General features: G+C 41.6%; 1 protein-coding gene across 1 annotated transcript; it reads left to right on the top strand.

Annotated features, from left to right (window-relative positions):
• The first annotated feature begins 353 nt into the window (after positions 1-353).
• LOC106595629 (gamma-crystallin S-1) lies at positions 354-1,820 on the top strand. Its single transcript, XM_014186995.2, has 3 exons — positions 354-578; positions 726-968; positions 1,304-1,820. Exons 1-3 carry the CDS (start codon positions 558-560, stop codon positions 1,574-1,576), a joined length of 537 nt encoding a protein of 178 aa, XP_014042470.1. The 5' UTR covers positions 354-557; the 3' UTR covers positions 1,577-1,820.
• Positions 1,821-17,080: the final 15,260 nt, after the last annotated feature.

The raw sequence follows: 17,080 nt of genomic DNA on the forward strand, positions 1-17,080 counted from the left end.
ATACTCTCAACCAGCTTCATGAGGTAGTCACCTGGAATGCATTTCAATTAACAGGTTTGCCTTGTCAAAAGTTAATTTGAGGAATTTCTTTCCTTCTTAATTCAAGTCTTACAATGCATTATAACTACATCATAAGGCATTATAGCAGCTGGCTTTAGGTAAAGTGTTACAGACAGCAAACTGGAACTATCAGAGACTACAGTGTATTCAGACTAATAGCTATGTTCTAGTAACTGCTGCTCACCGCTGGCAACAATTTTATTGGATAAATTAAAAAGATTCTGGAATCAGGCTCTGTAGGATCAAAAGGTCAGCATCTATACAACAGATCATTAAACTTGGCATGAAGCCGCGGTGTTTTAAAACAAACACAGCATCAGCTGTTGTGCCCTAGTTAATAGTGGTGCACATTTGAATGACAATGATTCCACTGGCCATGCATTTCCATGTCATACATATATAAAACTCCCCCAGGGCAGTGTCCTTACATTACCGTATATGTCTAGAGGGATATTTTTGATTGTGTGTAGAATAGTATTAAAAAGAATAATCCAAACATGGACCGCATGCAGGGGAAGGTACTGTAGGTGGCTGTGTGTGTGTGTGTGTGTGTGTGTGTGTGTGTGTGTGTGTGTGTGTGTGTGTGTGTGTGTGTGTGTGTGTGTGTGTTCCTCCCTCTTTTTTTTTAAGTAACCATTTTTAAAAGACAACAATCCTTTGTGCAGATCTTCTTCTATGAGGACCGGAACTTCCAGGGCCTCCACTATGAGTGCAGCAGCGACTGCCCCGAACTGAGCTCTCATTTCAGCCGCTGCAACTCCATCAGGGTGGAGAGTGGTGCCTGGGTGGTCTACGAGAAACCCAACTACATGGGCTCTCAGTACATCCTGACCAGGGGAGAGTACCCCGACTACCAGCGCTGGATGGGCTACAACGACACTATCAGGTCCTGCCGGATTATCAGACATGTAAGTCAAGCCACTGAGGTGATTTGTGCGTGGTAGTGGTACATGCTGATTACTCATTCATGGATCTACACAGACATGCATGCACACACACGAACATACACACACGCAAGCACGCATCCATGCACGCATGCAAACCACACACACACACACACAGGACCAAATGTAATTATTATAGTGCATCCATTTCCATTCTAACATTGGTCTTTTGATCTGTTGAAACCTGATGTTGGTGTCCCGTATGAGGACACTGATATCCCAGGTATAATGACACAGCTGATTGATCCCTAGGGATATTGTTCAGATGAAGTTTGGAACTGTGCTCCACTGTGTTGTAGACCACTGGCATGCACAGGATCCGCGTGTACGAGCGCCCCGACTTTGCCGGTCAGATGATTGAGTTCAGTGAGGACAGCCCCAACTTGTCTGAGCGTTTCCGACACCGCGAGGTGCACTCTGCCAACGTGCTGGACGGCGCCTGGGTCTTCTACGAGCACCCCAACTACAGGGGGCACCAGCACCTGCTGGAAAGGGGCGAGTACAGACGCCACACCGAGTGGGGGGGCATGCAGGCCAACGTGGGCTCCCTCCGCCGCGTCCAGGACTTTTAGACCATCCATGTCATACAGATGTAGGATTTTAATTTGAGTCAGGTTGCTACAGCAGGAAAATATTACTGCAGCAACAGGAAATATAAATTATTATGTGGATTATAATTAATGGACATTTTGTAAGGGAAAAATCAAGTGGAAATTACAAACTTCAGAAGCCTTTTTAAAACTCAAATACACTACAAGTTTTTAATTTCCTGCAACAGGGTGATCAAATAAAGACATTGTTATGCTCAACAGCCAATCAGAAGGCATCTGACTTTTTACTTCCTTTCTTTTCCACTCTACTTCCTTTTCTCTTGATATGTCTTGATTGCATGTGGGGCTCTGTAGTGCCATCAATGGTACCGGTCCATATAGATAGATTTGACAGCACACTGTAAAATGTGTAGTTTCTGGAAACTATGACATTATCTTTAATTGTGCTACATTTTCACCATTGTGTGACATCATCAGAGCGCTTGAGGTAAGTTCCCACAGTAAAAGAGAGTGCCAGCAAGCCTTTAGGGTACACATTGCCTGTCCCATCGTATCTACTCAATAGAATCTCAACACATACAAATCCAGCATGAATTGTAATTTCAAACACCACATGAATGTGGTAAGCTGCATTGTATAGACTTGAAGGAGTGCATCAAGACCGTCAATTGGCATACCAAATGAGCTGCAACCTTTTGGTTACTAGTCCAACGCTCTAACCACTAGGCTACCTGCCGCCCCAGGTTAGGGTTGGGGGAAGGGTTAGCTAAAAGTATTAAGGTTAGGGTTCCAATGTAGTTGCAATGCGAGTTATACGCCGATCCAACCACTCTACTTTTGTTTTTGCCTTAACTAACCATCTGTCTTAAGTAACCATACCAAACTTAACATATCATTATAATTTGAGTGTCCTGGATTTACATTCACTATCTTACGTCTAGTCTATGAGACCAGGCTGGTATTTGGTGAGATGTTTTTGAGAGCAACCAGACTGTGTAGTACAGTAAGTGTGTAGTCATGGTGACATCCCTCGGTCATATGAGGTCAACTGAATCTTGTGTACAGTATTTGTGTCCTGACGTGCCCTCGTGTGACCACACGCGACCAATTGAAATTCGACCCTGCCGCTGTTTGCCCACCAGCCGCCTCTTACGAGGAACATTCAGGAAGAGATACAACAATAATACCGTATCACTCTTTTGTATTTTGTCATGAAGCCACCCGATGATTCCTAACATCAATACAGAGATTATTTGGATTGGGAGGCAGGGGGGAGCTGGGGAGTCTGTTTGGGGTGGGGTAAAAGGTGGGTGCAGGTGGTGGTCAATGGGCATGTGGGCTAAAAAGTCTGAACAATGGGTCAGTAAACCCCAGTGATGATTCAGGGGGATTTGCCAATAAGGATCCACAGCAATGTGAGTGGGGGGTATTGTGCTGAGGTGGCAGCCTGATGAGCCTGTGCCAGCAGCCTGGTTTCATAGGCTAGACGTAACATAGTAAATGTAAATCTGGAACACTAAAATTAATATGATATGTTACGTTTGGTATGGTTACATAATACAGATGGTTACTTAATTTACTGCAGTGGGCGAAATCTGGGTCACACAGAGTGTTTCTTGGTAGTCTTAAACAAATCTACTTTGAAACAAAAGTATCCACCTCACACACATGGTTATGGGCTTAAAAAAAGAAGATACCTGTACCATGTCACATATAGAGTTGAAATGTATTACATTTTCAGTTTGAGTTACAATATTACACTTTATATACACCACAGAAGACTGAAATAATAATAATAATGTTTGACATAGAAACATAGAAACACAGGATCTTTGTCTGTTTATTAATTATGAAAAATATTCATAACATTCCACCCCTGAGGCAACTAGGTCATTTGACTGCAGGAAAGGGCTATGGCAAAAATGAAAGTAGCGTGCGTGGTCGGGGTGTACAGATAGGCGTATAACATGAACATCTAGCAACCCGAAGGTTGCAAGTTCAAATCTCCTCATGGATAGCTAACCCTTCCCCTAATCCTAACCCTAACTTTATCCCTTTAACCTAACTCCCAAACTTAAACCTAACCTTAACCCTTAACCCTAACCCATAGCCTAGCTAATGTTAGCCACCTTGCTAGAATTCGTAACATATTATACATTTAGCAAATTTGTAACATATTCTACATTTTGCACATTTGTAACATCTAATACGAATTGTAATTCATAACACATCATACGAAATGGATGATGGACGTCCACAAATTAATACATACCATACGAAACGTAACATATCACATTAAATGGAGAGTCTCAGATTTACATACATGATATTACGAAATGCTCTGAGACCAGGTTGGTGCCAGGGATGGCTGAAATAACACAGTGTTTTATACACAGAGGTGGCTGACAATGCAAAAAACAGGCATGGGTCTGGTGGGCCTGGGCCTGCACAGCCCAATGTATTGTACCACATGCCAGCTCTGACACTACTACCACTACCAAACCTGCATAGGGCCTGCTACCCAGCATGCAATGCACAGTACAGTATAGTATCCAGCATCATAATATGACAGGAATGGTCAAATGGATTCCTGCAAGTAGCTACTTTATAGAAGTGTTCTTAGACATCTATATATAGTATTGAAAAGCATTGATTCTCACCCCATCTTCTAGTCCACTCCAACAAATCAATGGCGAGTCATTGTTATTTAGGGGACCTATAACTCATGGATAGATGATTGTCTGTGATATGTAAGTGTTGATCATGTCTGGGATTAAAACAAAAAAAAATGTATTTCCCTACGTGCACCATACATGCATTTGTTTTCTGTAGTCTTTGTGTATTCACAGTGACAATAACAACAATACAGTTTCATGAAAGGATTCCCTACATCTTACTTTAGTCTAATTCACCTGTATTATTAACCTATAGGTGTTCATTTCATTGTTTTCCTGTAAGTGCATCCTCTCACTCAATTCCTTTAAATCTCTTTCATAAATCTCTTTGTATACTTGTACAGTATGGGTACCCCCCCAGCAGAGGGAATCATTCATAGGGTCATAGGGTCGGATTCATGCAAACCTGCCATAGCAAAGTCTTAGCAATGTCTTTCCACATAACTAATACCTTGTGCAGTGCTAAAAGCATCTGGCTGTGAGGGAATATCCTTGCTATTTTTACTGTATCCAAAACCAGTCAATTGTATCTAACTTGATGGAAAAGGTATATGCAACAGAAATGGACAAATACCAATATTTATGAAACCAAAAAATATTAGGTACTTGTATTATTATTATTATTATTGTTGAAATCAAATGTGCTGAATTGACCATTAGATCTGATAAGGGCTGCAGTTACCAACATCGGCCAGCAGAGGGAAGTGTCACTTTCATTTCTGTCTAGCAGTCAGACATGGACCATGGTGTGGGTGTTACATTTGGCAGCTGCAGAGAGAGGATGAAAGATGAGTGCCCCATGAATCCTCTCTGCGAGTCACAACATGTTGCCCTATTCCCTATATAGTGCACTACTTTTGACCAGAGCTCTGTGGGCCCTGGTCAAAAGAAGTGCACTACATAGTAAAAAGGGTGGCATTTGGGAAGCACACCTCTCTGTTCTCACTGCCTTTGCTGCCTCCTCTCAGATTAAAGGCCCTTTGAGTCTTGCTCTGAAGTACCTGTGCTTGGCCCTGTGAACCCACTGCAGCACAGCTTCAAAAGCATATTCATCACTCCTTTCTAGCTACACTGAGTGTACAACATTAGGAACACCTTCCTAATATTGAGTTGCACCCCCTTTTGCCCTCAGAAGAAGCCTCAATTCATCAGGGCATGGAGTCTACAATGTGTCAAAGGTGTTCCACAGGGATGCTAGCCCATGTTAAATCCAATGCTTCCCACAGTTGTGCCAAGTTGGCTGGATGTCCTTAGGGTGGTGGAGCATTCTTGATACACACGGGAAACAGTTGAATGTGAAAAACCCAGCAGCGTTGCAATTCTTGACACATTCAAACCGGAGCGCCTTGAACCTACTACCATACCCCGCTCAAAGGCACTTAAATCTTCTGTCATAAACAAGACATGTCTCAATTGTCGCAAGGCTTAAAAATCTTTCTTAACCTGTCTCCTCCACTTCATCTACACTGATTGAGATTTAACAGGTGACATCAAAAGGATCATAGCTTTCACCCGGATTCACCTGATCAGTCTATGTCATGGAAAGAGCAGGTTTTCCTAATGTTTTGTACACTCAGTGCATGCGGGCTCTATGCCGAATTCTCTAAACCAATATGTAAAGTCTCAATACCATTTCAGGCACAATATCTAGTACAAAATGTAAAGGGAATGGAAAGATGTTAGGGTAAAATCATTAGGACACATGGAGGTTTACAATGCTGTAATGACCTATGACAGATTACAGTGAATAGATAAATTATTATTTTGTCCCGGGAAGACTTGAGAAGACTGTGGAGTAGTAGAAGTGTGTTGAGTAGTAGAAGGAGTGTGTTGAGTAGTAGAAGAAGTTTGTTGAGTAGTAGAAGTGTGCAGAGTAGTAGAAGGAGTGTGTTGAGTAGTAGAAGTTTGTTGAGTAGTAGAAGTGTGTTGAGTAGTAGAAGGAGTGTGTTGAGTAGTAGAAGTGGTGTGTTGAGTAGTAGAAGGAGTGTGTTGAGTAGTAGAAGGAGTGTGTTGAGTAGTAGAAGAGGTGTGTTGAGTAGTAGAAGTGTGTTGAGTAGTAGAAGGAGTGTGTTGAGTAGTAGAAGAAGTTTGTTGAGTAGTAGTAGAAGTGTGTTGAGTAGTAGAAGTGTGTTGAGTAGTAGAAGGAGTGTGTTGAGTAGTAGAAGAAGTTTGTTGAGTAGTAGAAGAAGTGTGCTGAGTTGTAGAAGAAGTGTGCTGAGTAGTAGAAGTGTGTTAAGTAGTAGACGTGTGCTGAGTAGTAGAAGTGTGCTGAGTTGTAGAAGAAGTGTGCTGAGTAGTAGAAGTGTGTTAAGTAGTAGACAAAGTGTGCTGAGTACTAGAGGTGTGTTGAGTAGTAGAAGAAGTGTGCTGAGTAGTAGAATACGTGTGTTGAGTAGTAGAAGAAGTGGGCTGAGTAGTAGAATAACTGTGCTGAGTAGTAGAAGAAGTGGGCTGAGTAGTAGAAGAAGTGTGTTGAGTAGTAGGAGAAGTGTGTTGAGTAGTAGGAGAAGTGGGCTGAGTAGTAGAAGAAGTGTGCTGAGTAGTAGAAGTGTGCTGAGTAGTAGAAGTGTGCTGAGTAGTAGAAGTGTACTGCGTAGTAGAAGAAGTGTGTTGAGTAGTAGAAGAAGTGGGCTGAGTAGTAGAAGAAGTGTGTTGAGTAGTAGAAGAAGTGTGTTGAGTAGTAGAAGAAGTGTGTTGAGTAGTAGAAGAAGTGTGTTGAGTAGTAGAAGAAGAGTGATGAGTAGTAGAAGAAGTGTGCTGAGTAGTAGAAGTGTGCTGAGTAGTAGAAGAAGTGTGTTGAGTAGTAGAAGAAGTGTGTTGAGTAGTAGAAGTGTGTTGAGTAGTAGAACTGTGTTAAGTAGTAGAAAACGTGTGCTGAGTAGTAGAGGTGTGTTGAGTAGTAGAAGAAGTGTGCTGAGTAGTAGAAGAAGTGTGCTGAGTAGTAGAAGTGTGTTGAGTAGTAGAAGAAGTGGGCTGAGTAGTAGAAGAAGTGTGTTGAGTAGTAGGAGAAGTGTGTTGAGTAGTAGGAGAAGTGGGCTGAGTAGTAGAAGAAGTGTGTTCAGTAGTAGAAAAAGTGTGCTGAGTAGTAGAAGAAGTATGTTGAGTAGTAGAAGAAGTGTGCTGAGTAGTAGAAGTGTGCTGAGTAGTAGAAGAAGTGTGTTTAGTAGTAGAAGTGTGCTGAGTTGTAGAAGTGTGCTGAGTAGTAGAAGTGTGTTAAGTAGTAGAAAAAGTGTGCTGAGTAGTAGAGGTGTGTTGAGTAGTAGAAGAAGTGTGCTGAGTAGTAGAATAAGTGTGTTGAGTAGTAGAAGAAGTGGGCTGAGTAGTAGAATAAGTGTGTTGAGTAGTAGAAGAAGTGTGTTGAGTAGTAGGAGAATTGTGTTGAGTAGTAGGAGAATTGTGTTGAGTAGTAGGAGAAGTGGGCTGAGTAGTAGAAGAAGTGTGTTGAGTAGTAGAAGAAGTGTGCTGAGTAGTAGAAATGTGCTAAGTAGTAGAAGAAGTGTGTTTAGTAGTAGAAGTGTGCTGAGTTGTAGAAGAAGTGTGCTGAGTAGTAGAAGTGTGTTAAGTAGTAGAAAAAGTGTGCTGAGTAGTAGAGGTGTGTTGAGTAGTAGAAGAAGTGTGCTGAGTAGTAGAATAAGTGTGTTGAGTAGTAGAAGAAGTGGGCTGAGTAGTAGAAGAAGTGGGCTGAGTAGTAGAAGAAGTGTGTTGAGTAGTAGGAGAATTGTGTTGAGTAGTAGGAGAAGTGGGCTGAGTAGTAGAAGAAGTGTGTTGAGTAGTAGAAGAAGTGTGCTGAGTAGTAAAAGTGTGCTGAGTAGTAGAAGTGTGCTGAGTAGTAGAAGTGTACTGAGTAGTAGAAGAAGTGTGTTGAGTAGTAGGAGAAGTGTGCTGAGTAGTAGAAGAAGTGTGTTGAGTAGTAGAAGAAGTGTGTTGAGTAGTAGAAGAAGTGTGTTGAGTAGTAGAAGAAGTGTGCTGAGTAGTAGAAGAAGAGTGATGAGTAGTAGAAGAAGTGTGATGAGTAGTAGAAGTGTGCTGAGTAGTAGAAGAAGTGTGTTGAGTAGTAGAAGAAGTGTGTTGAGTAGTAGAAGAAGTGTGCTGAGTAGTAGAAGAAGTGTGTTGAGTAGTAGAAGAAGTGTGTTGAGTAGTAGAAGAAATGGGCTGAGTAGTAGAGGAAGTGTGTTGAGTAGTAGGAGAAGTGTGTTGAGTAGTAGGAGAAGTGGGCTGAGTAGTAGAAGAAGTGTGTTGAGTAGTAGAAGAAGTGTGTTGAATAGTAGAAGAAGTGTGCTGAGTAGTAGAAGTGTGCTGAGTAGTAGAAGTGTGCTGAGTAGTAGAAGTGTACTGAGTAGTAGAAGAAGTGTGTTGAGTAGTAGAAGTGTGCTGAGTAGTAGAAGAATTGTGCTGAGTAGTAGAAGAAGTGTGCTGAGTACTAGAAGAAGTGTGCTGAGTAGTAGTAGAGGTGTGCTGAGTAGTAGAAGAAGTGTGCTGAGTACTAGAAGAAGTGTGCTGAGTAGTAGTAGAGGTGTGTTGAGTAGTAGAAGAAGTGTGCTAAGTAGTAGACGTGTGCTGAATAGTAGAAGAAGTGGGCTGAGAAGTAGAAGTGTGTTAAATAGTAGAAGTGTGCTGAGTTGTAGAAGAAGTGTGCTGAGTAGTAGAAGTGTGTTAAGTAGTAGACGTGTGCTGAGTAGTAGAAGAAGTGTGTTTAGTAGTAGAAGTGTGCTGAGTTGTAGAAGAAGTGTGTTAAGTAGTAGACGTGTGCTGAGTAGTAGAAGAAGTGTGTTTAGTAGTAGAAGTGTGTTAAGTAGTAGAAAAAGTGTGCTGAGTACTAGAGGTGTGTTGAGTAGTAGAAGAAGTGTGCTGAGTAGTAGAATACGTGTGTTGAGTAGTAGAAGAAGTGGGCTGAGTAGTAGAATAAGTGTGTTGAGTAGTAGAAGAAGTGGGCTGAGTAGTAGAAGAAGTGTGTTGAGTAGTAGGAGAAGTGTGTTGAGTAGTAGGAGAAGTGGGCTGAGTAGTAGAAGAAGTGTGTTGAGTAGTAGAAGAAGTGTGCTGAGTAGTAGAAGTGTGCTGAGTAGTAGAAGTGTGCTGAGTAGTAGAAGTGTACTGAGTAGTAGAAGAAGTGTGTTGAGTAGTAGAAGAAGTGTGCTGAGTAGTAGAAGAAGTGTGTTGAGTAGTAGAAGAAGTGTGTTGAGTAGTAGAAGAAGTGTGCTGAGTAGTAGAAGAAGAGTGATGAGTAGTAGAAGAAGTGTGCTGAGTAGTAGAAGTGTGCTGAGTAGTAGAAGAAGTGTGTTGAGTAGTAGAAGAAGTGTGTTGAGTAGTAGAAGAAGTGTGTTGAGTAGTAGAACTGTGTTAAGTAGTAGAAAAAGTGTGCTGAGTAGTAGAGGTGTGTTGAGTAGTAGAAGAAGTGTGCTGAGTAGTAGAAGAAGTGTGTTGAGTAGTAGAAGAAGTGGGCTGAGTAGTAGAAGAAGTGTGTTGAGTAGTAGAAGAAGTGTGCTGAGTAGTAGAAGTGTGCTGAGTAGTAGAAGAAGTGTGTTGAGTAGTAGAAGAAGTGTGTTGAGTAGTAGAAGAAGTGTGTTGAGTAGTAGAAGAAGAGTGATGAGTAGTAGAAGAAGTGTGCTGAGTAGTAGAAGTGTGCTGAGTAGTAGAAGAAGTGTGTTGAGTAGTAGAAGAAGTGTGTTGAGTAGTAGAAGTGTGTTGAGTAGTAGAACTGTGTTAAGTAGTAGAAAACGTGTGCTGAGTAGTAGAGGTGTGTTGAGTAGTAGAAGAAGTGTGCTGAGTAGTAGAAGAAGTGTGCTGAGTAGTAGAAGAAGTGTGTTGAGTAGTAGAAGAAGTGGGCTGAGTAGTAGAAGAAGTGTGTTGAGTAGTAGGAGAAGTGTGTTGAGTAGTAGGAGAAGTGGGCTGAGTAGTAGAAGAAGTGTGTTCAGTAGTAGAAAAAGTGTGCTGAGTAGTAGAAGAAGTATGTTGAGTAGTAGAAGAAGTGTGCTGAGTAGTAGAAGTGTGCTGAGTAGTAGAAGAAGTGTGTTTAGTAGTAGAAGTGTGCTGAGTTGTAGAAGTGTGCTGAGTAGTAGAAGTGTGTTAAGTAGTAGAAAAAGTGTGCTGAGTAGTAGAGGTGTGTTGAGTAGTAGAAGAAGTGTGCTGAGTAGTAGAATAAGTGTGTTGAGTAGTAGAAGAAGTGGGCTGAGTAGTAGAATAAGTGTGTTGAGTAGTAGAAGAAGTGTGTTGAGTAGTAGGAGAATTGTGTTGAGTAGTAGGAGAATTGTGTTGAGTAGTAGGAGAAGTGGGCTGAGTAGTAGAAGAAGTGTGTTGAGTAGTAGAAGAAGTGTGCTGAGTAGTAGAAATGTGCTAAGTAGTAGAAGAAGTGTGTTTAGTAGTAGAAGTGTGCTGAGTTGTAGAAGAAGTGTGCTGAGTAGTAGAAGTGTGTTAAGTAGTAGAAAAAGTGTGCTGAGTAGTAGAGGTGTGTTGAGTAGTAGAAGAAGTGTGCTGCGTAGTAGAATAAGTGTGTTGAGTAGTAGAAGAAGTGGGCTGAGTAGTAGAAGAAGTGGGCTGAGTAGTAGAAGAAGTGTGTTGAGTAGTAGGAGAATTGTGTTGAGTAGTAGGAGAAGTGGGCTGAGTAGTAGAAGAAGTGTGTTGAGTAGTAGAAGAAGTGTGCTGAGTAGTAAAAGTGTGCTGAGTAGTAGAAGTGTGCTGAGTAGTAGAAGTGTACTGAGTAGTAGAAGAAGTGTGTTGAGTAGTAGGAGAAGTGTGCTGAGTAGTAGAAGAAGTGTGTTGAGTAGTAGAAGAAGTGTGTTGAGTAGTAGAAGAAGTGTGCTGAGTAGTAGAAGAAGAGTGATGAGTAGTAGAAGAAGAGTGATGAGTAGTAGAAGAAGTGTGCTGAGTAGTAGAAGAAGTGTGTTGAGTAGTAGAAGAAGTGTGTTGAGTAGTAGAAGAAGTGTGTTGAGTAGTAGAAGAAGTGTGCTGAGTAGTAGAAGAAGTGTGTTGAGTAGTAGAAGAAGTGTGTTGAGTAGTAGAAGAAATGGGCTGTGTAGTAGAGGAAGTGTGTTGAGTAGTAGGAGAAGTGTGTTGAGTAGTAGGAGAAGTGGGCTGAGTAGTAGAAGAAGTGTGTTGAGTAGTAGAAGAAGTGTGTTGAATAGTAGAAGAAGTGTGCTGAGTAGTAGAAGTGTGCTGAGTAGTAGAAGTGTGCTGAGTAGTAGAAGTGTACTGAGTAGTAGAAGAAGTGTGTTGAGTAGTAGAAGTGTGCTGAGTAGTAGAAGAATTGTGCTGAGTAGTAGAAGAAGTGTGCTGAGTACTAGAAGAAGTGTGCTGAGTAGTAGTAGAGGTGTGCTGAGTAGTAGAAGAAGTGTGCTGAGTACTAGAAGAAGTGTGCTGAGTAGTAGTAGAGGTGTGTTGAGTAGTAGAAGAAGTGTGCTAAGTAGTAGACGTGTGCTGAATAGTAGAAGAAGTGGGCTGAGAAGTAGAAGTGTGTTAAATAGTAGAAGTGTGCTGAGTTGTAGAAGAAGTGTGCTGAGTAGTAGAAGTGTGTTAAGTAGTAGACGTGTGCTGAGTAGTAGAAGAAGTGTGTTTAGTAGTAGAAGTGTGCTGAGTTGTAGAAGAAGTGTGCTGAGTAGTAGAAGTGTGTTAAGTAGTAGACGTGTGCTGAGTAGTAGAAGAAGTGTGTTTAGTAGTAGAAGTGTGTTAAGTAGTAGAAAAAGTGTGCTGAGTACTAGAGGTGTGTTGAGTAGTAGAAGAAGTGTGCTGAGTAGTAGAATACGTGTGTTGAGTAGTAGAAGAAGTGGGCTGAGTAGTAGAATAAGTGTGTTGAGTAGTAGAAGAAGTGGGCTGAGTAGTAGAAGAAGTGTGTTGAGTAGTAGGAGAAGTGTGTTGAGTAGTAGGAGAAGTGGGCTGAGTAGTAGAAGAAGTGTGTTGAGTAGTAGAAGAAGTGTGCTGAGTAGTAGAAGTGTGCTGAGTAGTAGAAGTGTGCTGAGTAGTAGAAGTGTACTGAGTAGTAGAAGAAGTGTGTTGAGTAGTAGAAGAAGTGTGCTGAGTAGTAGAAGAAGTGTGTTGAGTAGTAGAAGAAGTGTGTTGAGTAGTAGAAGAAGTGTGCTGAGTAGTAGAAGAAGAGTGATGAGTAGTAGAAGAAGTGTGCTGAGTAGTAGAAGTGTGCTGAGTAGTAGAAGAAGTGTGTTGAGTAGTAGAAGAAGTGTGTTGAGTAGTAGAAGAAGTGTGTTGAGTAGTAGAACTGTGTTAAGTAGTAGAAAAGTGTGCTGAGTAGTAGAGGTGTGTTGAGTAGTAGAAGAAGTGTGCTGAGTAGTAGAAGAAGTGTGTTGAGTAGTAGAAGAAGTGGGCTGAGTAGTAGAAGAAGTGTGTTGAGTAGTAGAAGAAGTGTGCTGAGTAGTAGAAGTGTGCTGAGTAGTAGAAGAAGTGTGTTGAGTAGTAGAAGAAGTGTGTTTAGTAGTAGAACTGTGTTAAGTAGTAGAAACGTGTGCTGAGTAGTAGAGGTGTGTTGAGTAGTAGAAGAAGTGTGCTGAGTAGTAGAAGAAGTGTGCTGAGTAGTAGAAGAAGTGTGTTGAGTAGTAGAAGAAGTGTGTTGAGTAGTAGAAGAAGTGGGCTGAGTAGTAGAAGTGCGTTGAGTAGTAGGAGAAGTGTGTTGAGTAGTAGTAGAAGTGTGCTGAGTAGTAGAAGAAGAGTGCTGAGTAGTAGTAGAAGTGTGCTGAGTAGTAGTAGAAGTGTGTTGAGTAGTAGAAGTGTGCTGAGTAGTAGAAGAAGTGTGTTGAGTAGTAGAAGAAGAGTGCTGAGTAGTAGAAGAAGAGTGCTGAGTAGAAGAAGTGTGTTGAGTAGTAGAAGAAGTGTGTTGAGTAATAGAAGACGTGTGTTGAGTAGTAGAAGAAGTGTGCTGAGTAGTAGAAGTGTGTTGAGTAGTAGAAGAAGTGTGCTGAGTAGTAGAAGTGTGCTGAGTAGTAGAGGTGTGCTTAGTAGTAGAAGTGTGTTGAGTAGTAGAAGTGTGTTGAGTAGTAGAAGTGTGCTGAGTAGTAGAGGTGTGTTGAGTAGAAGAAGTGTGTTGAGTAGTAGAAGTGTGTTGAGTAGTAGAGGCATGGATATTAGATATCATTGGGTTTTCTAACATCATACTCGTCTCACCTTGAAGAGGCAATCAGCAGTTGAAACAATAACAAAGCATTCTGCCCTCCCCCGTTTCAGTAAAAAGCTAAAGGGATGGGGCTGGAGAAATGTAACCACTCTCAAATTCATAGACAGAGCTATGGATGCAGAGACTGACCATCCATGATATCAAAATTATAGTTTTAACCATGTTGAGGCAATATAGTGTTTGTTTACATTACTTTGTTTACAAACATAAGAGTAAAACAAGCTTATATTATGGGTTCTGATGGGGTACGACTGTTGAACTGAGCTCATGAGGCATTTCTAAGTTATATTCTTCAAGAATCAATGGGTACATATCATTAATTTATGATTCCAAGAATGGATGTAGCAACTGCAAATCAAATCAAATCAAAGTTTATTTGTCACATGCGCAGAATACAACAGGTGTAGACCTTACAGTGAAATGCTTACTTACAGGCTCTAACCAATAGTGCAAAAAATTTATTAAGTGAACAATAGGTAAGTAAAGAAATAAAACAACAGTAAAAAGACAGGCTATATACAGTAGTGAGGCTATAAAAGTAGCGAGGGGGGGCTCACAATGCAAATAGTCCGGGTAGCCATTTGATTACCTGTTCAGGAGCTTGGAGCACAATTGGTTGGACGCCCGTAAAACTGCTGCCATTTCTTCCGGCGCCATTTTATACCCCAGATTGCCACTTTAATGTTTATTATAACCGAAGACGTGTAAGATGTTCAGAAGTCTGACTCTGGTCTGATCTCATTTCAAGCTTTAATAAAATAGGTGATACGAGACAGAGCAGTGTACGGGGTTTCTCTTTTCTTTCAACTTATCTCTTCACTGGTGAAAAAAGTGTGGTATTTTGGGTCTTAGTGCTCATATTCACAGGCAGGCATTGTAGGAAGGCCCAAAATACATCTGGTGTTTTATATAAGTAGGACAGTATGATTGGAGCCCTGAGGGAGGCAGAAACAGAGAAGCTTTAGCAGCATGGATCCTCATACATGAAGCCTAGTGACGACTGTATTATATAAAACCTTCCTCCCACTCCATCTGAGACTGGACTGACATACTGCTGCTGCTGCTAATGTTGTGTAATCCTATGAGAAACATAGCGCAGGCAAACTATATGTTCTATATTATGTCAGAGCTATAGTGTTGCTAGCCTGGTTACCTCATGTTTTGTCATCTTGCACTTTTGGCGTCATTTTACACAACAGGGTTTGGGTCAATTATGTTCCCAGTTCATGAAGTGGATTGAAATCAAATGCATGAATTGAAAAATCCCCATAGAAAACAATGGTAAATGTTCAATTCGCCCGACTGAAGCCATGTTGCGCAATATCACTTCATGTCCTCATGTTATGTTTGTGGTGTGGGAATGTTACTTTGTTGTGATAATGTTAGCTAATTAGACTAGTGGCAGAGAGGGGGGGCAGAGGGAGAGAGAGGGGGTAGAGGGGGTGAGGGGGGGAAAGAGGGGGTAGAGACAGAAGGAGGGAGAGAGAGACAGAGGGAGTGAGTGAGTGAGTGAGTGAGTGAGTGAGTGAGTGAGTGAGTGAGTGAGTGAGTGAGTGAGTGAGTGAGTGAGTGAGTGAGTGAGTGAGTGAGTGAGTGAGTGAGTGAGTGAGTGAGTGAGTGAGTGAGTGAGTGAGTGAGTGAGTGAGTGATGGGAGTAAGGGAGGGCTGCATGGGAAGGCATCTGAGGAACAATGATCACTCTGTACTGTAGCCACTACACAACTCAGCAGTGTTACAGAGAGAGTCAATGTCATAAGATAAGTTCTGTTGTTTCTCTACTGGATGTTTTTCATCCACTTCTGCCCCTGTGGCACTCTGCCAGCCAGTCCTCTGTTCATCTATCTTTACACCATGTTGTTCCTTGATAGAGAGGAACACTCTGCCAGCCAGTCCTCTGTTCATCTATCTTTACACCATGTTGTTCCTTGATAGAGAGGAACACTCTGCCAGCCAGTCCTCTGTTCATCTATCTTTACACCATGTTGTTCCTTGATAGAGAGTTAGAGATTCATCAGAGAAAATGAAAAACATTGATATTTCTAGTCCTCCTTGACAATGTCACTCCAATGAGCTGTACTCACAAAGTATTTGTTTTCTTTAAAGTGTTTGATTGAATGTTTGATTGAGCCTGCCCTGGCTGCCAGAGGAGTGGGTTTTGCACTTTGGGGATTATTCTATTGGTTCCATTGTGCCTGGAAAGCTCAATCAAGGGCAGCTAAACTATTAGAAAGAAACAGTGCTGTTCTGTTTGGATCTTAATTTGATTTTATTAAACTTGCTCACTTAATTTGAGCAAGTTTGCTACAGCAGGAAAAGAATCCTGCAGCAACAGAACATTTTCATTATTATGTGGATTATAAGTAATGGACATTTTTGTAGGGGTTGATACATTTTATGTGAGGGAAAATCAAGTCTGAAATTTCAAAGTGGAAATTTCAACATTCTGAAGCTTTTTTAAACCTCAAATACACAACAAGTTTAAAATGTCCTGCATTGTAGGAAAGTTATCCTGCAACAGAGTGATCAAATTAAGATTCAACATCCTTTCCAGCCTTGGACTGACCTCCCCCAGTGGTTATTGCCATTCAGCTGATTCCATATCATACTTTGATTATATCTTAAAAGAATCATATTGTTCTCGAATGTCAGCCTTTTATATACCAATCTAATCCCCATACAGATTATAAAATATTGTCATTTATAAAGTCAAGAAGGAAAAGGAAAGGCCCAATAAACTCATTACAATGTGTGTGTGTGTGTGTGTGTGTGTGTTGTGTTTTGTGTGAGTGTGTGTTTGTGTGTGTGCGTTCAAGCGCTTGCGTGTGTGCATGCGTTCTCGTGCATGTGTGTGTGTTGTGTGTGTGTGTGTGTGTAGCCCAGGTGAGATGTAAACAAGAGCATTGGGTAATCAATGACAGAGAGATCTAACAATGCTGAGCTCAGCGGACAGTACGGAAATATTCAGTTCGTTTTATCTCTGTTATCTCACAGACCTAAGCTAATCAAGCACGTACTGCATGCTCAGCCTATAAACTGCAGTCTATAACTCAGTGATACAGTACCTGAATGAATGGTCCTTGTGCAGAGCAGAACATGCCCGTCAGCAACATACTGGACCAGGAAACATACCAGCAAGGACTTGTCTTTTGGACTGGATTTCTTCAGCTATAATCAACAGTGTGATCTATCCCTCAATCAAGGCCAAGGGGATGCATTGAGGCTTTGTCTGATTCTGTATCTATGCTGGCACTTTTGGTTACCGATATAGCTCGTAAATTACTTCCAGGTGTCTTAAAGAGGTGAACACATTATTCTGAATAAGGACAAAGCAGCTGGGGCACCTCACACCGTTCTCCACGGCCAATAAGATTTCTGAACGTATTTCCTTGACCAATTAGAAGTCCTGTGAGGGTAGTGAGAGGCCAGAGGGAGTGGTGGTCTGGAGATGAGACTCAAGGTCACAAGGAGGTCACAGGGAGGTCACTGGGAGGTGTCTGTGATAGAGCTACTGAGACAGCTCAGACAGGTTTGTCTCAATAGCAACTAACTGGGGACCTACACTGGGGCGTGGAGAAAACAGTAGGTTTTTAGCTGTTACAGTGGGGAGTGGAGAAAACAGTAGGTTTTTAGCTGTTACAGTGGGGCGTGGAGAAAACAGAAGGTTTTTAGCTGTTACAGTGGGGCTTGGAGAAAACAGTAGGTTTTTAGCTGTTACAATGGGGCGTGGAGAAAACAGTT

The sequence above is a fragment of the Salmo salar genome, chromosome ssa17, assembly GCF_905237065.1.
Source record: "Salmo salar chromosome ssa17, Ssal_v3.1, whole genome shotgun sequence".
Taxonomy (NCBI): Eukaryota; Metazoa; Chordata; class Actinopteri; order Salmoniformes; family Salmonidae; genus Salmo; species Salmo salar.

What these genes read in the sequence shown, in the direction of transcription:
- LOC106595629 (XM_014186995.2), top strand. Translation starts at nt 558, where the DNA reads ATGGACCGCATGCAGGGGAAG. An exon ending in TGGACCGCATGCAGGGGAAG is followed by an intron (nt 579 to 725) that starts GTACTGTAGGTG and finishes TCCTTTGTGCAG; the next exon opens with ATCTTCTTCTATGAGGACCG. An exon ending in CCTGCCGGATTATCAGACAT is followed by an intron (nt 969 to 1,303) that starts GTAAGTCAAGCC and finishes ACTGTGTTGTAG; the next exon opens with ACCACTGGCATGCACAGGAT.